The sequence below is a fragment of the Hylobates moloch genome, unplaced genomic scaffold (genome assembly GCF_009828535.3).
Source record: "Hylobates moloch isolate HMO894 unplaced genomic scaffold, HMol_V3 SCAFFOLD_1, whole genome shotgun sequence".
NCBI classification, from domain to species: domain Eukaryota; kingdom Metazoa; phylum Chordata; class Mammalia; order Primates; family Hylobatidae; genus Hylobates; species Hylobates moloch.
In genome coordinates, this window is record NW_026652276.1 from 91,047,205 (window position 1) to 91,073,089 (window position 25,885).

Genomic DNA, 25,885 nt, shown 5'->3' on the forward strand with positions numbered 1-25,885 from the left:
ACACCCCTCAACTTGCTGCTTCTGCCATAGCTGGAATTAAAAGTGCAAATAGGAATGGCAGAAGGAAAAGCAAGGCTCCTTTTCCCTGCTCCTTCCTCCTCCTCCTTCTGCTTGTAAATTGAATACATGTGTGCTCCATGCACAGTTGCAGGTGAGGCATAAAAGGGTGGATTAGTGGTACTTCCAGCTTCCTTTCTTTAGGAGTGTGTTGGCAGGTAGGGTAGCTGGGCGTTGAGAGCTGAGTGAAGGTTCTATAGCAGCAGGTATCTGGGACATCTTGCACGGTCACTATTTGGATTTCTTTATCTCTCCTGTTATTTCTGTATCTCTCTCTTTGAGGGTAAGGACCGTGTGTTCTTTCTTATATCTGTCCCCAAGCCAGAAACAGAATTGACACCCTATGGATAAGTTTGAATGAATAAATGAATGGGAAGAAAAAGCATCCTGGAAATTTATGCAGTTTCTCTGCTGCTGTTAAGAGTTACTATGAGTATTTTGTTTATAAAATGTCAAGCTGCCGTTTTTCTAAAGAGAAAATTGATTTGTGGAAGTATGTCATATTCATAATAGAGACGGGGGCAAAAATAACCCATAGAGTTACTTTATCATTTTATTTCACTCCTACAGGTAAAATACAAAGAAGACTATGAAAAGAATAAAGGAAAAGCAGATTACAATGTGCTTCCTGCTTCAGAGAACCCACTGCTTAGGCAGCTGAAGGCAGCAGGAGATGCCCTAAGTGATGTAAGTATATTTTTTGTCAAAAGTGTTTTTAAACCTTAGCTGCAAAAGAAATGAAAATTTTCTCCTTTAATGACTAAATGAATATATAACTTTGAAAATACGTTAAGGTTGTGGAGTGGTAGGTTCATTGGAACTATGTAACCACAGAAAGGCATGAGTCCCTCTGAGTACAACGTGCCTTAATGTTTGTGGTTCTGTGGGGTTAATTCAATGGGAAGGGAAATTCTCATTTGCTTATGAGCTCCGGGCACCTGGGCCTCCATATGGATGTGTTGCTTATGAGCTCTGGGCACCTGGGCATCCACATTGCAGATGTGTTGTTATTTTGACAGAAGCAGAAGGAGACTTTCAAAGATAGATCTTGGCCCCAGAAACCATCATTTGCCAACAACAGAACTTAAAACATGGGCCCCTAAGTCTTCACAGGACTTTCTAATTGTGCAATTATTAAGAGCCCGACTAAGCCGTTCAATTTAAAGCATATTAGGCAAATGAGACTGGGCTTGGGATTAAAGGACTAACAGCCTGAGAGAGAGAGAGAGAGAGAGAGAGAGAGATTGAATATGTGATGATTTGAGTTTATCTCTTACGGTTAGGTTTGCATTAAGCTTTCCTAGAATTTGTGGATTTTATGTAGCTGTCTGTGTGGGTTAGTTATCTTTTCCTTGTCCCTTGAACTAAGTCAGCAGCATAGGAAATATGTGTGTGTGGTTGGGGAGCAGGTGTAGGAAAGTGGCAAGTGAGAGGGTATAAATGGATCTGTCCAAATAGCTCTGCTGGGAAATCAATGCAAAGCACGTTTGCTTTCTTTTAAAAAACATTTTATTTCAGGGTACAGGTGGTTTTTGGTTACATGGAAAAGTTCTTTAGTGTTGATTGCTGAGATTTTGGTGCACCCATCACCTACACAGTGTACACTATGATCAATATGTAGTCTTTACTCCCTCACTCCCACCCCAACATTCCACTCAAGTCCCCAAAGTCCATTATATCATTCTTCTGCCTTTGTGTCCTCATAGCTTAGCTCCCACTTATAAGTGAGAGCATATGATATTTGGTTTTTCATTCCTGAGTTACTTCATTTAGAATAATAGCCTCCAGCTCCATTCAAGTTGCTTTGAAAGACATTATTTCATTCATTTTCATGGCTGAGTAGCATTCCATGCTGTATATATACCACATTTTCTTTATCCACTCGTTGGTTGATGGGCTCTTAAATTGGTTCCACATCTTTGCAATTGTGAATTGTACTGCTATGAACATACTTATGCATGTGTCTTTTTCATATGATTTCTTTTCCTTTGGGTAGATACCCAGTAGTGGGATTGCTGGATTGAATGGTAGTTCTATTTTCAGTTCTTTAAGGAATCTCTGTACTGTTTTCCATGGTGGCTGTACTAATTTACATTCCCACCCGTAATGTAAAAGCAGTTTAAAGCAGTTTTACTCTCTAAGTGAAAAAATCCTTATTAAACATCTAAAAGCCCAAGTTCAAATCTCCTTTGTTGATAAAGACAGGAATATAAAAATATTAAACATGAATAGCACCATTTACATTTTGAAAACCGAGAATGAAAAAAGTGACAATAATCTGCTTTATCAGCTGCATATTTAAAACTAATCATTGCTTCTTTTTGTTCACGCTAAAGATAAATCCTGGCAGAGAAGAGTTAGTAATAACTCATAGTACCAGTTCATATATATATATATATCTTATTTTGAAGGCCAATTGTTTGTATAATAGGAGATTTTTTATAGGTATAGGAGGGAGGGAGATTGTGTATTTCTCACCTTATATAACTTTTTCATGAAGATTTGTTTAAAAAGAATTAAACAACTTGCAATTCCTCAAAACCTGTGTTTGCTGTGGTGCTATCAGTGAGGAAAGAGTATGTGAGCTGAGAGAGAGGGCAGCAATTCACAAATACACAAGAATCTCTGCTACTAAGGGCATGGTCAGAGGTGGCATATGGGTTTCCTAATTTTTTGAGTTTGGAATGTACGAAACTCAGGCTTTATAATAATTGCTAATAGAACAGTCTTACAATTCATGACATTCCGTGTTTGATTGTCAGGTTTTTTTCTTTTTGTTTTGTTTTGTTTTGAGATGGAGTCTCGCACTCGCCCGGGCTGGAGTGCAGTGGCGCCATCTTGGCTCACTGCAACCTCCGCCTCCCGGGTTCAAGTGATTCTCCTGCCTCAGCCTCCCAAGTAGGTGGGATTACAGGCACCCGCCACCATGCCCAGGTAACTTTTTGTATTTTCATAGAGAGAGGGTTTCACTTTGTTGGCTAGGCTTGTCTCAAACTCCTGACCTCGTGATCCGCCCGCCTCGGCCTCCTAAAGTGCTGGGATTACAGGCATGAGCCACCACACCCGGCCTCAGTTGTCAGTTTTTAAGACAGTTGACAGGCGATATCTTTTCTTCATTTTTTGTTTAGTGTTAGAAAATGTAAGTGTTATAATCAGCGTGGGAGTGACAGGAATCTACTTTAACCGATTTTTTTTTCTTTGACAGAAACTATACAAGGAAAACTATGAAAAGACAAAGGCAAAGAGCATAAATTACTGCGAGACCCCCAAATTCAAGCTCGATACTGTTCTGCAGAACTTCAGTAGTGATGTAAGCAATCTTACTGTCACTCTTTCTGTTAAAAAAAGAACCCATTATTTCACCAATTAATAAATGAAATATGTTTTGTCTTGCAGAAAAAATACAAAGATTCCTACTTAAAAAATATTTTGGGACATTATGTAGGCAGCTTCGAGGATCCATACCATTCACACTGCATGAAAGTCACAGCTCAAAACAGTGATGTAAGTTCTAAGACAATTGTCTGACTTTCCAAATAACATTTTTCTTAGGGCATGAATACAATGGCTGCATCTTATGCCTGATTTCTTCTTCTCATAGAAAAACTACAAAGCAGAATACGAAGAAGACAGAGGCAAAGGCTTCTTCCCTCAGACCATAACTCAAGAATATGAAGCAATTAAGAAACTAGATCAGTGTAAAGATGTAAGTCTGTAGTCTGAACTTCGAATGTGACTGCCTTCCATAGCATCTAGTGGTCAGGATATGTTTAAAATGTTGCCACTTTTACAAATAAATGTAAGCCAGGCAATTGCAAGAAAGGAAATCTATTTTGTAGTAAATATCCTATTTTCCCCTCGTTGACATCCCTACATTTTAAGAGGTAGTTCTAGCTCATTTTCCCAAAGAAGAGTTATCAGAAACCTGAAGATATAGGAAAGTTTCTCATACAGATATAAGAGCACCTCTCAAACCACTGTCTAGTTAGAAAAAATATATATTTTATTAACTACAAGTTTCATTGCTTTGTGGGGCATGAGGTTCTATTTGCTTGGCCTGTGAGCCACCTTGGATCTGACAGGTGATACTACTAAACTAAATGCCTTTGCTTCCCCACAGCACACCTACAAAGTGCATCCAGATAAGACAAAATTCACCCAAGTTACGGACTCTCCTGTTCTGCTACAAGCCCAAGTCAATTCCAAACAACTGAGTGACGTAAGTTCCTCTAACTACCCAGGATACCCCATTATGAGGGATAACATTTCATAACTCTATACATAAAATCCAATGTCTTACCAAGTTTTTTCAAAAGACTGAATGTTAGCAAGTTTAAACAGTATATATTTGTATAAAAATATATTTCTGCATTTCTTGGGTGGATAAAATATACAGTGAAACAATTCTGTGAAGGAAACAAATGTAGCTTAAAGCAATGGAAAGAACATGAGTTCTAGAATCAAACAAAACCGCATTCAAATGTTAGCTCTGTCACTGATGTCTGGGTGGCCAAAGATTTAACCCACCACTGGCTGATATTTCCCTTTTATAATTTGTGGCTGTTTTGAAGAGTAAGTGAAGGAAGAAATATGCACTGCGTATACCCTGGCCAACAGCAGGTATTTAGTACATGAGTTTCTCTCTCCCTAGTAAGTTTCTGGAAATTGGAATCTCTGAGACAAATTTTATTATGTGAGCTTTAAGTGTGGATTTCCAAAGCTGTGTTGAACTAAAACAATAAAAGTGACCTCAATAGATGAATGGCCAGAAATGAAGGCTCCAATTAGAGCATCAAAAGCCCTGATGTCTGTGAGAGGACTCTTAATCAGATGAAAGGAAAGTGGCTCTGGTACGTGAGCACTGACAGTGACAAGAGAGACAGGGCGGGGCCCTCTCAGAACCTACAGGGCCACTTGTGCTAAGCAGGGAGGGGAACATGTTTGACAGAGCCACCTCATTCCCTTAGGGTCCTACCATGGTGACAGATGTGATAATAGCTGTCAAGTGTCCCACACACAGGTTCAGTAATGCAGGTGGCCTACCCAAGCTCTAGATGTCTCTTCTGATCTCAATAATGCTGTCACTGACTTTACAAAATGTACCACACAAGAATTTTTGTATTCTGGAACAATTCTTCTGAACTAATTGGTTCTCTCTCTCTCTCTCTGTCATAGTTAAATTACAAAGCAAAACATGAAAGTGAAAAGTTCAAGTGCCATGTCCCCCCTGATACTCCTGCTTTTATCCAGCACAAAGTCAATGCCTATAACCTGAGTGATGTAAGTTCCTCAAGCCCTGTACCACGTGATGTACTGACAACCTGTGCTTTTATTTTTGAACTGCTTTGTTGCAATTCAATGAATAGATTAATGTTAAAAATGGGAAGAACTGTTAACATTTGTATCATGTTCCTGTGCCTCTGCCAATATAACTGAATTCACCTTACAAAATGTGTGTAGCAGTCTTATAAGTAGTTTCATACAATTAGATAATCGTAATATAGTATTGTAACCAGCCCTCAGAATGCTACCTCTCATGTATGCTTAATTGCAAATTTTAATGGTAGATCTTTTAGCCATATATTCATTTAAATTATATATAATTCATTTATTCTCTGGGCTTATAATGTCCCTTATTTCACACAAATGATACTTATTTCTACATGTATGAGAACTTGCATGAATAAAGATATAGGGGATTGAAAGGGCAGAAGTCCAGATACCCATTTCTATCCTTCATTTTTCAAACTTCCTTTTATAGAAAAGTTAAATTATCCTTGGGGTTCTCAATTTCTTCAATAATTCTATAAATGAGTACTAAGATTATCTGGCATCAATGAGTATTGTAATGATTTATGAGATAACCCTTGCAGAGAACTTAGAGGTCAAATGAAAGTGATGCCTTTATATCATAAAAAAGTAAGTTAACTGTAGAATATATGTGCTACTCTATAAAACATTCAGCGTTAGGAATCAAATATGAGCATAATAGCTAGAATTAAATTAATTTGATAAAAAATTCTCATGGGGAGTAGAGAAGCCCAATCTTGGAGAATTAATAGCTCCAGCTTGAGAAGAAATATTTAAAATATGCATGATTTCCTAGACAATAAAAAGGGCCCATTTATTTTATATTAAGACGAGCTATTTAGTTACCCATTAGTCTTTAAAGGTCATGACATGCATATCACTTTTGCCAATTCCCTTGCTGAATTTTTCTATCCAGAATCTCTATAAGCAAGACTGGGAGAAGAGCAAAGCCAAGAAATTTGACATTAAAGTGGACGCCATTCCCCTGCTGGCAGCCAAAGCCAACACCAAGAACACCAGCGATGTGAGTGTGGCCTGGGGACCTGGGGACCTGGACAGGGTGGCCTTGGGGACATTTCCTGGTGAGTGGAATCTGGCATGTGTGATGTCTTTGCAGGTGATGTACAAGAAAGACTATGAAAAAAACAAAGGGAAAATGATTGGAGCCCTCAGCATTAATGACGATCCCAAAATGTTGCACTCCTTGAAGGTGGCCAAAAACCAGAGTGATGTGAGTGTCTTTGTAATTCACCCCTATTTTCAGACGTGGCCACAAAGTTGCTGTTTAATATAACCTTGGATGGACGTTAGCCTAACTGAAATATTGGATTCAAGATGACAAATCACACATGAAATGTTCACCCAGGTGCTAAAGGAAGATGAACTTCCTTATTCTTGTTGATGCCTTTGATACCAGTGAATGCTGCAAAAGTTTCCTTAATCTCCTTAATGCCCTCTGTTTTATTAGGAGGAAAAATATTCTGGCAATGTCATTGTTTTTATTATTTTTCCTAGAAATGAGCTTAATATGTGTACGTATAGGTACATGTGCATGTATATATTCACCCAATGCCCTGAACTGATTAAGGTAGTTTGCAAAAATATAGAGAGAGAAAAACGAAAAGAAGTAAAGAAATTAGTTTAAGGGCAAAGTAAGAAAAACTACATAAGACAAAACATTTTATTTTAAGAAATTTATAGAATATCGATCTTATTTTAAAGACTTTAACATATTTATTAAAAATAAAATATGACCCAGCAATCCCATTACTGGGCATATACCCAGAGGAATATAAATCATTCTATTATAAAGATATATGAACACATATGTTCATTGCAGCACTATTCACAATAGCAAAGACAAGGAATCAACAATGATAGATTTGATAAAGAAAATGTGGTATGGATACACCATGGAATACTATGCAGCTATAAAACGGAATCAGATCATGTCCTTTGCAGGGACATGGATGGAGCTGGAAGCCATTATCCTCAGCAAACTAATGCAGGAACAGAAAATCAAATACCTCATGTTCTTACTTACAAGTGGGGGTTGAATGTTGAGAACACATGGATACATGGGGGGTACAACACACACTGTTGGAGGCTGGGGATCGGGGAGGAGGGAGAGCATCAGGAAGAATAGCTAATGGATACTGGGCTTAATTCCTAGGTGACAGGATGATCTGTGCAGCAAACCACCATGGCACACACTTACCTATGTAACAAACCCACAATCCTGCACATGTACACCTGAACTTAAAAGTTGGAAATCAAGCAAAAAAATAAAAAATAAGATAAAACTCTTCACAGAAATTACTTTCCTAATTCCTAGCCAAAAAGAAATACAGACAAATCATCTTTTCATTTATTATTGCTCTAAAGAAAACTGTTGGGTCTTAATGTTAAAAGCCAGCTTCCAGAGGTGTTACAAAATGCATTTTCACCAAGTGCTCAACAGAATACTCTTCCAGGACTGTGCTTAATTATCTAAGGTTCACCTTATACCTTTTACCTCATTTTGCATCAGTTCTTAAACTCATTTTTCTTTCCTTCTTTATTTTTTGAGACAGGCTCTCGCTCTGTCATCCAGGCTGGGGTGCAGTGTCACAATCTCGGCTCACTGCAATCTCTGCTTCCCAGGTTCAAGCAATTCTCCTGCCTCAGCCTCCCAAGTAGCTGGGATTACAGACATGTGCCATCATGCCCGGCTGATTTTTGTATTTTTAGTAGAGACGAGGTTTTACCATGTTGGCCAGGCTGGTGTCGAACTCCTGGCCTTGAGTGATCTGCCCACCTTGGCTTCCCAAAGTGCTGGGATGACAGGCGTGAGCTCCTGCACCTAGCGAAACTCATTTTTCTTTAAACATATTCAAATGAATGATTTTAAGACAAAAACTTGCTTAAATAGCAGCATTGGTGTGCTTTAAGTTATTCAGTCTGAAAAAATATTAGGACAAGTAACATAAACATCTTTATGATTATTAGCAGATGAGATTATATAAGGCATGAGCCTCTACCACATCTATTCTGCTTTTCTGCTTTGTGGAAAATTGATGGTGAGAAAACATAAATTTTGCCCCTTTAGTTAAAGTGCAGCAATGACATGAATGGCTTTTACTTTATGATATATTTTTCTTTATTTTTGGTTTAATTTCTTTTTCCTTTAACAGAGATTATACAAGGAAAACTATGAGAAGACAAAGGCAAAGAGTATGAATTACTGCGAGACCCCAAAATATCAACTTGATACTCAGCTGAAGAACTTCAGTGAGGTTCGAAAAGCCACGGTTACCTCTCGGGTAGGAGGGCTTTCCTACCATTTGACAAATGATTATTAACTTGAATTACATTTGTTTTATTTTTCAGGCTAAATATAAAGACTTATATGTAAAGGATATTTTGGGACATTATGTAGGCAGCATGGAGGACCCATATCACACACACTGCATGAAAGTTGCAGCTCAAAACAGTGACGTAAGTTTGAAGACAATGGTTCATGCCTCACAGTGACATTGTTTGAGAGCCATAACAATCATGATCTATTTTTGGTTTTCTCATTATAGAAAAGTTACAAAGCAGAATATGAAGAAGATAAAGGAAAATGCTATTTCCCTCAGACAATAACACAAGAATATGAAGCAATCAAGAAGCTGGACCAGTGTAAAGATGTAAGTTAGCTGCCCTGAATTATTGAAATTGGGCTTGGGATTCTTGTGACATCTAGTGGTAAATTTAGCAGGAGTTTACATGCTAATATCTAGTGATTAGAAGGAGATAATTACATTTTACATTTTGATTTTGGGGTGGAACTGGGGAACACAACAATTATGTTGAGGAGAGCCATTTGTTACAAAATTTCAGATTTTAAAAATCTTAATTTTCATTAGTTTATATCTACATGAATTTGGGGCAAAAGAAGGACATGCAGATTTAAGATAGGTGTTCATTATTTAACAAATTCTATGTGAGAAGCCATCCTAGGCCAGGCACTTTCCTTGGTGCTGAGAAAGAGAAAAAGCCAGCCACCTCTTGAGCTCCCACTGGAGTGGAGGAGACAAGTAATCAACAAAGGAAGGAGCACAGAAATAAGAAAGATATCAAGCAATGATAAGAAAACTAATATAGGATGATGATACAGAATTAAAATAGGACAACGTATGAGAGAGTGACCGGATGGGCATCTTAGGCTGGGTGGTCAAGGAAGGTCTAAAACAAGCAAGACCAGCCAGGCCAAGGTGAGGGGGAGAGCAGCAGGGAAGAACGGCCTAAGGAGAGAACAAGCTCAGCATTTAAGGAATTGAAAGGATGGGGTGGCTGAAATTTACTGGGGAGGAAGGCAGTAGTAAGAGGTGAAATGGTTGGAGATGAAGGAGGGGATGGATTCTGTAGGGATCATAAGCCAACGTGCAGTTGAGGCTGAGTACCAAGTTCACTAAAGAGTCACTGTGTAAGGCTTCAGCAGGGGAAGGCTAATCTGGTTGCTGAGTTGCTGTAGGCAGACCAGAGGCAACTTGGGAAGTGGGGATTAAAGGAAAAAGAGAGAGAGAGACAGACAGACAGAGAAGTGAGAATGTAAATGCATCAACTAAGTTTTCAGGAACAAAATAAACTGTTTTGACCTGGAACCATTTTTTATGTGAGTGCATGTATAACCAAGAATATACTGATACATTATAATGTATAAATACATTATAAATTTCATTAAAGAACATCTTCTTTTCTAGCATACCTACAAAGTTCATCCAGATAAGACCAAATTCACAGCAGTCACTGATTCTCCTGTACTGTTGCAAGCCCAGCTCAACACCAAACAGCTTAGTGATGTAAGTGCTTCGATTTATGCAAGTGTGGGTGACCCAGAATGCTTTGCTCATTTAAAATGTAAGCATTTACATGCTTAATCTTCATGGGCTCATCTACCATCCCAATATTATTATTTTTCAAGATTTGTTTAATAAAACACAAATGAGGCTGCTAGATTGAATTGTAGCCTGAGGAAAATTGTGTTAGACAATAATAAAAATAAATATTTTTAATAACTCACTGATTTTTATTGGGACTATCTTATTCATTAGGATCTGTCACATGCACACTAAAACTTCATGCCAACTTAAATAAACAGTGACAACAAAAGCATCTATTTGTGTAGGACAAGGCAAATATTTCCGATTCTTGAATTTGCTAACAAAGACTTTACAAAAAGAAAGGGCGCAGTAACAAGAAAGACATCAAATGGTGATAAGAAAACTAATATAGAATGATGCTACAGAATTTAAGTGGGATGATATCAAAGAAAGAACTGGATAGGCACTTTAGATTGAGTAGTCAAAGAAAGTCTAAGACAGGCGTGGTCCAGACATGCCAAGATCAGGGGGAAAGCAGCAGTGCTTCTCAGACATCCACATTCATGCAATCGCCTGCTGACCCTGTTGAAGTGCAGATTCTAATTCAGTAGATCTAGGGGACTCCATATTCTGACTTTCTAATAAGCTCCTAGGTGATGCTGATGCTGTGATTGGTAGGCTACTCTTTGAACAGCAAGGTGCTAACATAGCTAAGTCCTAGAGAGTAGTACACCCTCCTCAAGATAGGTAAGTGAAAGATACAGTTTGTCCTACTATAAAATATGTTTTAAAGACACAAATTAGCTCATACCCAATTAGTAAAGAGGAGAACGGCATCAGTATAACTCAGAAGTCATTTCAGCTCGTGTCACTTTTCCGAGCATCTTAATATTTTGTGTCCCAATAAAGAACAGCTAAACACTAACATCACTGATCTAGCTGAACTCAGCAAGCTGCAGAGAAATATAGTGCTGTATGTGGTCACAGTCACTATCAGTCACTCTTCTTATTGGCTTAGGTAGGCAATGGACTCTGCCTTGGAATTACTTCTTGCATAGTTCTCAATCTTGTGCATTTTTGCGTTTGGCTCCAAAATTAAACAACCTCATCCATTCTTCACACTCCCTTCCTTACACCTAACGTCACCTTTTAAAAAATTTAAATAAAGTTCTATGTTTAATATTTTAAATAAGAATTCACAGCCAGGTGCAGTGGCTCATGCCTGTGATCTCAGCACTTTGGGAGGCTGAGGCAGGCAAATCAGTTGAGCCTAGGAGTTTGAAACTAGCCTGGGCAACATGGTAAACCCCATCTCTACAAAAAAATAAAAAAATTAGCTGGGTATGGTGGCCCATGCCTGTAGTCTCAGCTACTCAGGAGGCTGAGGTGGGAGGATCACTTGAGCCTGGGAGGCGGAGGTTGCAGTGAGCTGAGATTGTGTCACCGTACTCCAGCCTGGGTGATGGAGCCAGACCCTGTCTCAAAAAAAAAAAAAAGGGTAATTTATATATCTTTTTAACTGTGCTAGTATTTAATTTAGAATTTTTTTTTTAGTGCTTTAATTACAGAAGTTCATGTTCTCCAGACACAACCTAGCAGTATAGATTGGAAATGTGTTCCTGTGTATATAACAGAATCTATGCAATGGCAGCCAGCAGCCCAAAGTATGGTTACACAGCAATCCCCCTTATCCATGGTTTTGCTTTCCATAATTTCAGTTACCTGCAGTCAACCATGGCCTGAAAATATGAAGTGGAAAATTCCAGAAACAAACAATTCATAAGTCTTAAATTGCATGTTGTTCTGAGTAGCATGATGAAATCTCACACCATCCCCCTTTGTCCCTCCTTTATCAAGAAGGGTGAAAACATACAGTAAGATATTTTGAGAGAGAGAAATCACATCCACATAACTTTTATTACAGTTTTGTTATAATTTTTCTATTTATTAGTTATTGTTGTTAATCTCTTACTGTGCCTAACGTATAAATTAAACTTTATCACAGGTATATTTGTATAGGAAAGAACATGGTATATATAGGGTTCAGTGCCATCTATGATTTCAGGCAGCTACTGGGGGTCTTGAAAAGTATCCCCCAAGGATAAAGGAGGACTGTGCCACAGTCCCTGAAACGGGATGAGAGTTTGAATCCTGTGCGAGACTTTGACTGAATTGAGTTTCTCTTTGAGGCATTTTTCTAAAAAGGGCACTAATGCCTTAGCTATATATGCTGTCCTAAATAAATTCAAAGAAGTTCCCCTGAACCGTTCAAATATCCTTTGTTTTTCAGCTGAATTACAAAGCAAAACATGAAGGTGAGAAGTTCAAGTGCCATGTACCAGCAGATGCTCCACAGTTTATCCAACACAGAGTCAATGCCTATAATCTGAGTGATGTAAGTACCAAAGCCTCAGAAGCCTATGTTTGGTGTGCATGAAAAGAGAAAATGTTATAAATTTTAAAAGACAAGACTAGGAATTGTGCAAATAAGCAACTATTAAGATGGTTACCATGTAAGTGGAGCTTTTAAGGCCAAAATGCTCTTAAGACTCCTACTTAGCTATCAGATTTCATTTTCTATGGTCTCTGTTACTGTCAGAAGATCTCCAATTACCCATCTGCAATTCCCTGGAGTTTTACAACATCTTTCCCATGTAAATTTCACATTTCACCTTCTCCAAGTGAGTGTCATTTTATAGCATCCTTATATAAATCAGGATAGCAGAGGGTTTAGAAAGTTTACAGAACATTAAAAAGAGAAGTTGATACTTATTTAGTGGTAGGGAGGAAGAAACTGGATGATAAATCAACACTTATACTACAATTTGATAAATATAGTTTTCATAGGAGAAATAAGTCTATATATACACAAATTTTCAATATGTTTTTATTTTTTTACTGGATTTCACTATTGTTCTTATCATTCCTTTGCTGAATTTTTCTTGTCCAGAATGTTTATAAGCAAGACTGGGAGAAGAGCAAAGCCAAGAAGTTTGACATTAAAGTGGACGCCATTCCCCTGCTGGCAGCCAAAGCCAACACCAAGAACACCAGCGATGTGAGTGTGGCCTGGGGACCTGGGGACCTGGACAGGGTGGCCTTGGGGACATTTCCTGGTAAGTGGGATCTGGCATGTGTGATGTCTTTGCAGGTGATGTACAAGAAAGACTATGAAAAGAGCAAAGGGAAAATGATTGGGGCCCTCAGCATTAACGACGATCCCAAGATGCTGCACTCCTTGAAGACAGCCAAAAACCAGAGTGATGTGAGTGTCTTTGTGAATCTGTCTTGTTTTCAAGATGGACTCCTGGTTACAATGCCCAAGGATAGTAGTGTCGAAAAGAATTCCATGAGCATGGGCTCTTTCACATTCACAAAAGTACTGCTGTAGAGAACTTCAGAATGATGCCCCGGATTATTGCGCCTCCCACATTTGAGGGGAGAAATTACTGATTTGTACTTGATGTCCATTTCACTTTGAAAAATGTATGCATTAATATTTAATAGAATATTGATTGTATTCTGAAAATCTTTTGGAAAACATCACTAGATATTTTCATATTTTCTTCTAATTGAAAAATAATTTTTAGAATGATAATTTTCAAACTGTCTTTACTTTGGAAGACATTTATGAGTCACAAAAATCTTAACAGAGTATCGTTCCTCATTGACTTTAGTAATGAGTTTTGTCTGGATCCAAGAAAAAGACTCCATTGATTATAAACCCCTCTGAGACTCTGATAAAAGATTTGAATCATCTATCTAGAAAATGAACATTTCTTTTCATGCCTTTTGCCTGAATTTTGGTGAACTCATGGGCTGCTTAAGGCTCATCTATGGGCCGTGTAACATTTTCCAGTTAAAAATCTTACTACAGAGAGACAAACATCTACTACTGCAAATTATAGTATATATTGTGTATAAAATGTTTAGAGAATCCCTTAAAAGTACTGAGAATGTTCAGTGTAGCTTGCAGATACTAGTTTTTTTATGATGAAAGAGAAGGGTATTTGTATCATTTAGTTTTAACCATGCTTTTATATAATGATCTATACATACCTCTTTAATTCATTTTGCATTTATTCTGTCATTACATAGCACTTTAAAACTTCTAATTCTGTAATTTTCTCTAGTAACTTCACAGTGAATTATGTCAGTATATAGTGCTCACTTATATTACTATCTTGTTCACTAGTTGAGTCTTTTCAACTCAAGAAGGATATAACTCCCCATTGATAGCATGTGTATTTTTATCTTTTGTTTTTATTCCTGTCACAGAACCCAGCAGTAGGCACATAATAAATGCCCAATAAATATTTGTTAATTGATTGATGTAGCTGACCAAAACACATAGCAAATGAGTCATTCTCACATAATATCCAGGCAAAATGCTAAGCTGCAGATATAGAATATGAATGGCTTTTTAAAAAGAATCTTTTAAAGCCATTTGGATCTTTGACAACATTTTATATGTACTGGTATGTGTCAGCTGGTGTGAACATGAACAAAACAGTAACAACAATTTCTTCAAAAATACTTCCACACACCTACTGCTGTTGCAATATTGCTTTATCAGTTTATTTCTAACGAAGACAAACTGTTGTTTTCAATGTTGTTGCAAACTATCACAAAGTTAACATACTTTATTTTTATAAACCAGGGTCTCAATTTTATAGTTAAGTAATAAATGTATTCAGTGAAAGTGACCACCCACAAAATATGAGAAGGAAGATCAAGTTCCCTTAGAAAGCCAAAAGATCAGATCGTTTGCAAAAGGAATTGTTACAGAAGATTTGTAGTGCACATCTGTACTTGCCAGCTTGGGTCACTGTCTCTAACACATATGTGACCATGGGGAACTAGGATGAGTTTAGAGTTTTCTTAAAGGCAGTGAGTCAAAATTTTTCTGTCAAAGTAATCGGTGAGTGGATACAATGAAGCTGGGAATTTGAACCAATTAGCACCTTGTCTAACCATTCCAGAAAACCAGACAATGAAGAGAGTCCTTGAGGCCCAGTCAGGACATTTGGTTTATAATGCTGTACGGAAGGGCCAACGTTATTTTAATGGCTCAGTTTCTCAAACTTTTCTCTTATGAAGTCTTTTAACTGCTGCAATCTGAAGCTTCTTTTAAATTGTTGCCCAAATTGAACTTGATATGAAAACAACCTTTGAGATTCTCAGTGGGGCTTATCTCCCGTCAAGAATAGGTTAAAAAACCAGTTGACTATCCATTCGAAAATGACTCTATACAGCCAATAAACTAAGTCTACAGCCCTGTGTATGAAGTAGTTATTCTATTAAAATCCAATTGTCATATGGTTTTCATTACAGTTAAAAAATGCTTCTTTACTGAAAACTCTTCATAGGTTAAATTACATTAATAATAGTAACACTTGTTAGTGGTCCTTGAGAAACCCTGTTTTAGAATAAAATCATTCCTGTTCCTGACTGAAGCAGAAGCTATTGTCTGTTGTCTGCTGTGACCCAGACAGTTTCTCATTGATTTGAGAAGGTCTGCCCATGTGTGCTTTTTGGGGGAGTTTCAATGGTATGTAACATATGAACACATTTTTGGGCAAAATAACTACTCAGATGTTTGACTCTCTAACTTGTATTTATTGTTTATGAAAGATCTCTGTCTTTTCTGGAAATCCATTGAGGATTTGTGATAATAAATGATAATTTCCTATTCACAGCGTGAATATCGAAAAGATTATGAAAAGTCAAAAACTGTCTACACGGCACCTCTTGATATGCTCCAAGTCACTCAAGCTAAGAAATCTCAGGCAATTGCCAGCGACGTTGATTATAAGCACATCTTACACAGTTACAGCTACCCGCCCGATAGCATCAATGTGGACCTTGCCAAGAAGGCGTATGCGCTACAGAGCGATGTGAGTAACCAGGGTTTCTGTAGCCCCTCTTTTAAAAAGATGGAAACTGAAATGGACTTCGAAGTTGAGTGAGGTTTTTGCACTTCTCGGAGGTATCTGCATTGTCCTATGTATGAAGCAAATGACCCTTGTGGTTCTATAAGAGCATGCCCTTCAAGGTTAGGAAGAACTGATCTGGCCTGCACCCCATCACTGTTTCCCTCTGGGAAATATATCAACCTTGCTAAGTTTAGAGTCTTCCTCTGTAAAATGGAAATAAATCAAAAACATTGTTTGGAGGATGTAAAGGCATGCAAAATACTTAGCATGGTGCCAGGCCCTGGTGAGTTCTCAATAAACATTCAGTATTTATCATCGCTATTATCATAATCATCACATTCATCATTATCAATGATTTTTACATAGATTGCTATCTGAAAAGAAAATGTATGATTTAACATAAATATTTATAACTGTTTTTTTCTGCAGATCAGAACTTCTTTAAGCAAATTCATTTGTCCAAACTACACAACCGAATACTTCATCCTAACAATTCTATTTTTAAAAATGTGACAGGATACACATAACATAAATTTACCACCTTTGCAATTTTCAAGTGTACAGTTCAGTGGTGTTAAGTACGTTAACATTGTTGTACAACCAATCTCCAGAGCCTTTTCATCTTCCCAGACTGAAATTCTATATTCATTAAACAGCAACTCCCATTTTCCTTCTTCCCCTAGCTTGTGGCAACCACCAATCTATGCTTTGTTTCTAAGTTTGACTAACCCTAGATACCTCACATATGTGAAGTCATACAGTATTTGTCTCTTTGTGATTGGCTTATTTCACTTAGCAAAATGTCCTCAAAGTTCACCCATGTTGTAGAATGTATTAGAATTTCCTTCCTTTTTAAGGGTGAATAATATTCTATTGTATCGATATGCCACATTTTATTCACCTATTCATCTGTTGGTAGACATTTGGGTTGCTTCCACCTTTAAGCTATTTTGAATAATGCTGCTATGAATATGGGCATGTGAATATCTCTTTGAGATCCTGCTTTCAATTCTTTTGGGTATAAACCCAGAAGCTGAATAGTTGGATCACATGATAGCTCTATTTTTTATCTGTAGAGGAACCACCATACTGTTTTCTGCAGCGGCTGCAAAATTTTACATTCCTACCACTAACAATTCTATATTATACATTGTTATTCTACTTGTTATTAGTTTGATTTTGTTATGTGTTTTCATCTCAAATAGATCATAAGCCTCTGACAGGCAGGAACTAAATGCTTTCTTGATTTTCCATTCTACTTAAAATGCCCAGAGTAAAAAACAACAGTTTGAATTTTGTATCTAAAATGTAAATTTTTGGTACCACCTATGGTCAGACAACAAGAGTAGCATTTTAATAGCATCAAGTAACTGCCTCAACTAGGACCAATTCCAAATAATAACTGCTGTCTTATGCAAATTAACAAGTGCAACTATTTTAAAGTGTTTTGTTAGCCAATGTAGAAACACTCCAAAGTTGACCAGTACACATCAAGGGCCATGTGTGCAAATACTTAGTACAAATAATTCTGTTAAGTCTTATACAATTAGGAAATTAGAAAATGAGCAAATAACCCACCTTTAATGTGGCCATCTATTTTAATTTGATAGAAACATAATACTTAAAGTTCCAGGGAACAAACGTCTCACATTTGGTTAACTGACAATTTCACTGACTCTTTGAAGTGCGGCTTTGACTTGAGCATTTTCCAGGTTGGAATTAGAGTACCACAGACTTCCATTAAGTTGGAAATAAGGATGAAATGGAACATATGCCAGTTAGAAGGAAAGCAAAAATCTAAGAGCTGTTACTATATTTCACCAAAGAAATATATAAAATAACCTTAATGTCTGCAGTAAGGAAGCTGGTCGGAAATCTCAAAAACATTGTTTTGGGTAAAACTTTGATGATTTTACATAATGAGGATGACACAGCAAAGAAATGTAACCTTTCTCTTGGTGTTTTAGGTTGAATACAAAGCTGACTACAATAACTGGATGAAAGGTTGTGGCTGGGTGCCTTTTGGGTCCTTAGAAATGGAAAAGGCAAAGCGAGCTTCTGACATCCTCAATGAGGTAAAGCCACTGGGTGTGTCAGAGGGAGAGTGGTGACTGTGTTGTGTTAAAGCTCTCAAAAGCATGGGCAGTGGCCTAGTTCCTCAATTCCTCCTTCCTCAACCGGACAGCTTCTTGATGCCATTTGCTGATAGAGTAACAGGTAAAAAGATAACTTGTTTGTGTCATGCAAAGACACTCCAATCTCCTTGCTTGCTTTTCTGTTAAACCTTTAGAAAACTGATATTTCCAGATTCTGCTTAGCTGAGGGCATAGGCAAGAAATTAAGAAAGGAGTCTGTCTGGTTCCTGAGAGCAGTATATGTGTCTGTGCTGTCCCAAACTATCCACAATTAAATGGATTTTTAAAGATATTGATTTTTGTATTGCATTCATCAAGCCAATCAAGAATCTAGTGTTTTTACATTTTAAAATCATGAAAAACTCTTCCTTGTCACTTCAAAATAAATTTCAAGGATTTTGACATATTAATCTTCAATGGAAAACAAGATTGTTTTTCTTTTTGATTTGCCAAACAGAAAAAATATCGCCAACATCCAGACACACTCAAGTTTACCTCGATTGAAGATGCTCCAATTATAGTACAGTCTAAAATTAACCAGGCCCAGAGGAGTGACGTAAGTGTTAATGCTATCTATATGTTAATAGATGTTAACTAATACAAATACATTTGTATTTCAAATGTACTGATCACCTCTAGTTATTATACAATATGAAGAGACCCAATTACACAAGCATCTGTACAATTCCCCAGCTGTTCATTAATAAAGCATGCCTAATTCTTGTATTTATAGTAACATATATTGTGCTGACTGTCCTTTTAGCCATTTGACATTTCTTTCTAAGGAAAAGGTAAGAGGGACTTCTCTTAATGACAACAAAAACTACAAGCCTATTTCTAGGAAAGACCAGAAAGAATGAGTATATCAAATGGGGAGCAGTTATATTTTAAGTCAGCGCTAAAACAAAAATCATATATAATCAAAACCACCCCTAAGTCTTTTTAATTGCCCACAAAATATAATATAGGTGGTTGGTGTATTCTACCCTGTTACACTTTCCTGAGCTAGGCCCAGAGGTTCCTACTGCAAGTTCCAAGGGATCTTTGCAAAACTGAATAAGCACTGAGACAGGATCCTAAGCAACTGCATGTGTGACCTTGAATGCCTACAGATATTTGCACATGAATATGCAAATGCACAAAGGATGTCCTTCCTAAAACCACCTCTGTGAAATATGATCCATTAGGAAATTATTTTCCGGTGCCATTAAATTTTCTTTCTACTTTATTTGTTTGTTTATGCATTTTTATCTCTTTCAGATCGCTTACAAAGCCAAAGGAGAGGAAATTATTCACAAATACAACCTGCCAGCAGACCTGCCCCAGTTCATCCAGGCTAAAGTTAATGCCTACAATATCAGTGAGGTGTGTGGGTGGACTCATGGGCTGATGTGTGTGTCCAGACTTTACTAACACAGTCTCTAAGTTGTACTTATATGACATTTTTCTTTCAGAATATGTACAAAGCAGACTTGAAAGACTTGAGCAAGAAGGGATATGACCTGAGAACTGATGCGATTCCTATCAGAGCTGCCAAAGCTGCCAGGCAGGCGGCAAGTGACGTAAGTCCAGCTGTGGTCATATGTGGGCAACTAGAAAATGTGGGTGGGTCGGCTTGGGGTCTGACAATGACCCAAGTCTCCAGGCATGCGGGCCCCAATTGGAAGCAAATCTGATTGAAAACTATTCAGGAATAAAGTTCCCTAAATAGATTTAAATTTTCTGGAGGAAAAGGATTTATATAACCTTCTACTGATCAGTTCTAATCAAGCCCCCTCATTTAAAAATCTCATCTATAGTTCTACACTAACTCACATTACTTCTCTTGTGGAGATCCAGAAGTGACTTACCATTTAAATCATAATAGCCTCCTGATGGTAAAATTTTATCTCAAAACTTTATTAATTTATATGATTTCCTTCTTTCCCTTTCCTCTCCCTTTTTCCTTCATTACTTCTATAGATAGGTGAATAGGCCTCAATTTCACCACCTCTAATAGTCAGTCTTTGGGTTCTATTACAGTTAAGAATTTTATTTCTTATCCTATTTATCTTTAACCAAGATGTGAACTGAAGTCACTTTGCTCTTTGAGATTTAAATAAAATTGGCTCAAGCCCCCATCTGTTATTCTATAGGAAGCGGAATCCCCCTCCGCATGATTTCTGTGGCGTTTCCGAGGTTTTTGTTTCTCTGCTTACCTCTGGCTCCTGGCTGGCTTGAGCTCATCTGCACCCTCCTCCTGTGGGTCTCCTCTTGCTGCTCTGTATGACCCAGAAATGAAACACAGCTCCTTCCTTTTGACTTCCCAGGGTCCCAAACACCACTTTACTGATTGTTTGAAATTAGGTTTACATCGCTCCAGTGTAAATATGTGATGATTGAATAACAAATGTCCTCGTTCTGAAATGCCCCTGTCCCACCCAGGATTTCTCATCGACCCCCTTTCTCTGTGGGTGCTTTCCTCCAGCCACCCCTGCCCCAACATACCATGAACCTTCCCTCGTGTCTCTGCTTCTCAGTGTCCCACAGTGCCCTCCACATGTCTCCGAGGAAGCTCAGTCTCCCTCACTTTGTTATCCAGAGCCAGTTAGTGTTTACACCCTCCTGGCTCTGGGTCTCCCTTTGAATATCCAAGGACTTATTAAATTCTACTATTATTAATGTTAACATCCTACCACTACTACTAAAAATTCTAAAACTAAATATCCAGCTACTTGTACTCTAGTAGCACAATATAATTGGTAGAGATTGTGACATATTTATCTTTTCATTTTTCTCTACCAATGTCTAAATGCAAATGAAGAATATAAAGATTTATTTTGTCACTGATACAAATTATGGTAATGCCCCATCTCAACCTCACTTGGATAGGCAGAAACAGCTATAGACAATCAAATGGGTTCCATAATACATAACATTTTTATTTTAAGCAGGCTACATTTCAGAGCATATATAAGTGAATTGTTAATTGTTTGGTTATTGAAGTACAGGAATTTTTGGGAAGCTCAATTACTTCAAATCATGGCTTCATTATTTAGTAAAACCCTCAAAACTACATTTTAAATTATGCCCACCTTTGTTTACAATAGGTTCAGTACAAAAAAGACTATGAAACAGCTAAAGGGAAAATGGTTGGCTTCCAAAGTCTTCAAGATGACCCTAAACTGGTTCATTATATGAATGTGGCCAAGATACAATCAGATCGGGAGTATAAAAAAGACTATGAGAAGGCAAAGACCAAATACAACACGCCCCATGATATGTTCAACGTCGTGGCGGCTAAGAAAGCTCAGGATGTGGTCAGCAATGTCAACTATAAGCATTCTCTCCATCATTACACCTACTTGCCTGACGCCATGGACCTGGAGCTGTCTAAGAACATGATGCAGATACAGAGCGATGTAAGTGTCATTTACTCCTCAAGAAACCCTCCTGTTAAGTTCAGAGCCTGCCATGAAAAGAACCCTGGCCTAGGCCCTCACTCCTCTTTTCTTCATTGCTGTAGAATGTTTACAAGGAAGACTACAACAACTGGATGAAAGGCATTGGCTGGATTCCTATTGGCAGTCTCGACGTTGAGAAAGTTAAAAAGGCCGGTGATGCTCTGAATGAAAAGAAGTACAGGCAACATCCAGACACCCTCAAATTTACCAGCATTGTGGACTCCCCAGTTATGGTCCAGGCAAAACAGAACACAAAGCAAGTCAGTGATGTGAGTACAACAAAATAGAGAGGACAGAGGATATGGAGGAAGCTTTTTAGAAAAGTAAACAGCAGCCCAATATTTTTTTTTTCCGGGCCAATATCTTTCCATTTTACATTTATTATTTTGTTTGTTTAATTTTTTAAAAATTATAGTTATGTGTAGTTTGGGCACTAACATTTTCTTCTCTCTTGCTTTTTATCTTCCTTTTTAAAAAAATTTTCCTTTTTAACTGTCTTTGAAATATTGTGTTATTGAATAAACTTGACATGGTGAAAAAATTCTATTTTAGGACTACACACATACACATGCACACACATACATACACAGAATTTAAGCTTAAATCCCAGACACTTTATTTTGGCAGATTTGTTGTATTCAAATCCATATTAAGTTTCTCATATTTTCTTTTTATATGTAAAACCTTAATACAGAGAAGTAATACATATGAATATATGTTTTTGCTCCTAAGAATTCAGCATACACAATTATCACAGAGACTTTTTAACTTAGGTCTGATTGAGGTAAGTATCATTTGCCTGCCTGTCCATGAGCAGCGTCTATGCTCTGGTTAAAGTCAAAGTTTCTAAAGGAAAGTTTGGTATACAGAAGATCAAAAGCATTCACTTGTTTATTTATTTAATGAATGCTTTTTGAACATTTACCATGTGCCAGGCACTGTATTACCTGCTGATGGCGTAAAGATGAAATAGATGAGGATTCTTGGGATATAGAAATTCACAAGAATGTAGGGTAAAAGCATAAGACAAAGACATGGCTACAAACAGAGCATTGTCATCCAGAGAGACAAATGCCGCAGGAGAGGAAAATGTTAAGGGAGGTGCCTTGTACACGGGTAACTTCCTACCAGAGTTCCCAGGCAAGTGAGAGAAGTAAGCATTCCTGGCAAAAGGAACAATATAACGGCAGTAGAAAAGGAATGAACAATATAACAGCAGTAGGAAAGGAATGAAAAAGTGTAAAAGCAAAATGTTCAGGATTGTAACCTGATAAATAAGGGACTCGTATGCTAATTTTTAGAGTCTAGATATTAGGGAGTAGGTAAGAAGAGATGTTGAATATGTTTAATCCACGGAGCCGCATTATCAGGCCTGTGTTTTAAAAGACAATGCTGGCCCCAAGCGTGGAGACTTTGGAAACAGGAGAGACTGGAGGTGAGAAGATGAATTAGAAGGCTGTCACCGAAATCCAAGGAAGGCTTAATTGGACTGAAGCTAAGGCAGTAGCAATGGCAGAGAAGGAGCTGTATAGAAGGTTGAATTCATGAATCTGTCATTGCTTAGATATTGTTCTTAAAAGCAATGAAGACTTAGAGGTAACTCTTTGGGTCCTAGAGGAAATTATTTAGTATTTGGGGATTAATTTAGCTATTAGCCATGTCAGATTTTATCTTGGGTACACGCATACCAGTTTACATGTCATATTCCACATAGTCTTGCCCGGGAAATAAGGATATATATGATAAATGAGAATTATGAGATTGAAAATCTACTTGTGATTCTGGCTCTATTTTAGTTTTAGGAACTAAATAATGTATTTCTAATACCAGGAGGAGGATGCAGTAAGATTTCTGCATCACATACTTTGACATCTTTCAGTCAAAAGTATATATAATTCTTTAAAGTAACAACATAGGGCAAATATGAAATAGTGAGCCTTTTGAGTATGTTAGATTCATGTATAAGCACCTCTACATTATGAGGAAATTATTGTATGCTTTCATTGATACAATTATAATTTGGAAAGTTTTTAGCAGAAGTGAAAGACTTATTCTAACTACTATTTTCTCTCTAGGGATAAAAAAACAGAAACTAACAAAAATGGAAGAGCTATTAACTCACAGGCCAAGAATGAATTGATTTGGCTTTGGTGAATTCTATTATTCTTGCTAGGGTTTCATGGTTGAATTTACCTTCCATTCATCTCGGGCAGTGAACAATTTCTATTTTCTTAAGGATTTTTTCTCTTTCTATTTTAACACACAAGACTTGTTGGTATTAAAGATAATAAGATGCTTGTTTTATTTAAAAAAACAGGAAAATGCCTTTGATGATTTTTAACACTAGAAAATCATGGGTGATTGTGCTAAAAATAACTCTTTAAAGCAGGCAATTAATAGATTTTCCTTTTTGCACTATGTGAAATGCATTTTATCGCAGATCTTATACAAAGCTAAAGGAGAAGATGTGAAACATAAATACACCATGAGTCCTGATCTTCCTCAGTTTCTCCAGGCCAAGTGCAATGCTTACAATATAAGTGACGTAAGTAGGGTCTTTGCTGGGATGTGAAATTCGGACCTGACAATAAAATCATAGACTTTAAGAGTAGGATGGTGCCTTGATAATTTATTTAGGCCCATTTCTCACAAATCCCCTACTGGAACATATCCCATAAGGATGGTTCTTTACCTCTTCAGTTGGCCTTTTCAAGTGTAGGACAACTTTAAAGGACATAACATTCTTCTCTATGTAGAGCTCACCATCTATTCCCCTAAAACTTCTACTTGGTTTTCCTAGTTTTGCATGTGGGGGAGGTTATTATCCTCCAGAAACATAAGAATAAATGAGATCCTTTTTAAAATAACAACCCTAAAATTTATAAAGCTGACCACCAGGTCTTCTCTTGATGTTCCTTTCATGAGAATGAACAACTTCATTGTCTCTAGTTGGTCCTCACATACCATGGTTTCTAGAACCTCTATTTGTTTTTCTCTGGATCCAGTCTTTCAACATTCCTCTCTTCAATATGTGTCAAAACCAGATGTAGGTGAATAATTAGTGCAGAGTCCAATGATCTCATGCTACAGACAGTGTGACACTTTGCCAATGTGATTTCCTAAAGCAGTATGTGCTATGGGGGATTCCTTCAACTTCTGTCTGGAAAAGAACAAAACAATCCCAGCAGTTGAGGAATCACTTACAGATGCGGACATTCTGTTTGCTTTTCTGTCCAGGTCTGTTATAAACGGGATTGGCATGACTTAATAGCCAAGGGCAACAATGTGCTGGGCGATGCTATTCCCATCACTGCAGCCAAGGCATCGAGAAACATTGCCAGTGATGTGAGTACAAATTTTAGGTGAAATTTAGGTGTTTGCCTTTTTGAAAAGTAATCAAATGCTTGTTTAAATTGATACCTCATTGAAAGAAATATGTCAAATTAATGGCATTTTAATTCTCAAAATATTGTTTGGAAAACCTGTCACTTTTAGAAACATTTTTGTGGTTCTTTTCAGTTGACCCCACTTGGTAGAGCTGTCATAAATCCGACAGTGGCTTTCTCCTTTGATTCACAGCCCAAATTACCTTCACTGACACATTTCCCTGACAGCCCACATTTATTTTCAGTGGGAACACCCTGACTGACATTACCACATTAAATTCAAATGACTGCCTGCATTATAATTGTATTGAAAAGATGTTATATAAAATGTACAGATTTTTATAAACCAAAGAGGGAAAAGTCCACTTTTTTAGGATATAATTTTGATTCATGTAAATTGATGCCCATTTCCTGTAACAGAAAAAGTATACACTTCTACTCCTTTCCATCTTTGAAAAACAAAATTTTGGCCGGGCATGGTGGCTCATGCCCGGCCAAAATTTCAGGAGGGCGGATCACGAGGTCAGGAGATCGAATGGTGGCGGGCGCCTGTAGTCCCAGCTGCTCGGGAGGCTGAGGCCCGAGAATGGCGGGAACCCGGGAAGTGGAGCTTGCAGTGAGCCGAGATTGCGCCACTGCACTACAGCCTGGGCGACAGAGGGAGACTCCATCTCAAAAAAAAAAAAGAAAGAAAGAAAGAAAAAAGGAAAAAGAAAAATTTTTAGAAAGCATGCATGCCCTGCAGAGTTCACTGTTACCCGCTATCCCAGG

At 37.6% G+C, this 25,885-nt stretch overlaps 1 protein-coding gene across 1 annotated transcript in view; it reads left to right on the forward strand.

Annotated features, from left to right (window-relative positions):
* NEB (nebulin) overlaps positions 1–25,885 on the forward strand; it is a 251,975-nt gene that overhangs the window by 49,095 nt on the left and 176,995 nt on the right. Inside the window, exons 12-35 of the mRNA XM_058436183.1 lie at positions 628–744; positions 3,263–3,367; positions 3,454–3,561; positions 3,659–3,763; positions 4,178–4,276; positions 5,233–5,337; positions 6,284–6,391; positions 6,485–6,598; positions 8,541–8,642; positions 8,737–8,844; positions 8,934–9,038; positions 10,095–10,193; positions 12,505–12,609; positions 13,165–13,272; positions 13,366–13,479; positions 15,914–16,111; positions 18,118–18,225; positions 18,743–18,841; positions 19,546–19,650; positions 19,740–19,847; positions 21,375–21,686; positions 21,791–21,997; positions 24,169–24,273; positions 24,966–25,073. Of these exons, the coding sequence (XP_058292166.1) occupies positions 628–744; positions 3,263–3,367; positions 3,454–3,561; positions 3,659–3,763; positions 4,178–4,276; positions 5,233–5,337; positions 6,284–6,391; positions 6,485–6,598; positions 8,541–8,642; positions 8,737–8,844; positions 8,934–9,038; positions 10,095–10,193; positions 12,505–12,609; positions 13,165–13,272; positions 13,366–13,479; positions 15,914–16,111; positions 18,118–18,225; positions 18,743–18,841; positions 19,546–19,650; positions 19,740–19,847; positions 21,375–21,686; positions 21,791–21,997; positions 24,169–24,273; positions 24,966–25,073 (2,952 nt within the window). The remainder of the gene's footprint in view (positions 1–627; positions 745–3,262; positions 3,368–3,453; positions 3,562–3,658; positions 3,764–4,177; positions 4,277–5,232; positions 5,338–6,283; positions 6,392–6,484; positions 6,599–8,540; positions 8,643–8,736; positions 8,845–8,933; positions 9,039–10,094; positions 10,194–12,504; positions 12,610–13,164; positions 13,273–13,365; positions 13,480–15,913; positions 16,112–18,117; positions 18,226–18,742; positions 18,842–19,545; positions 19,651–19,739; positions 19,848–21,374; positions 21,687–21,790; positions 21,998–24,168; positions 24,274–24,965; positions 25,074–25,885) is intronic.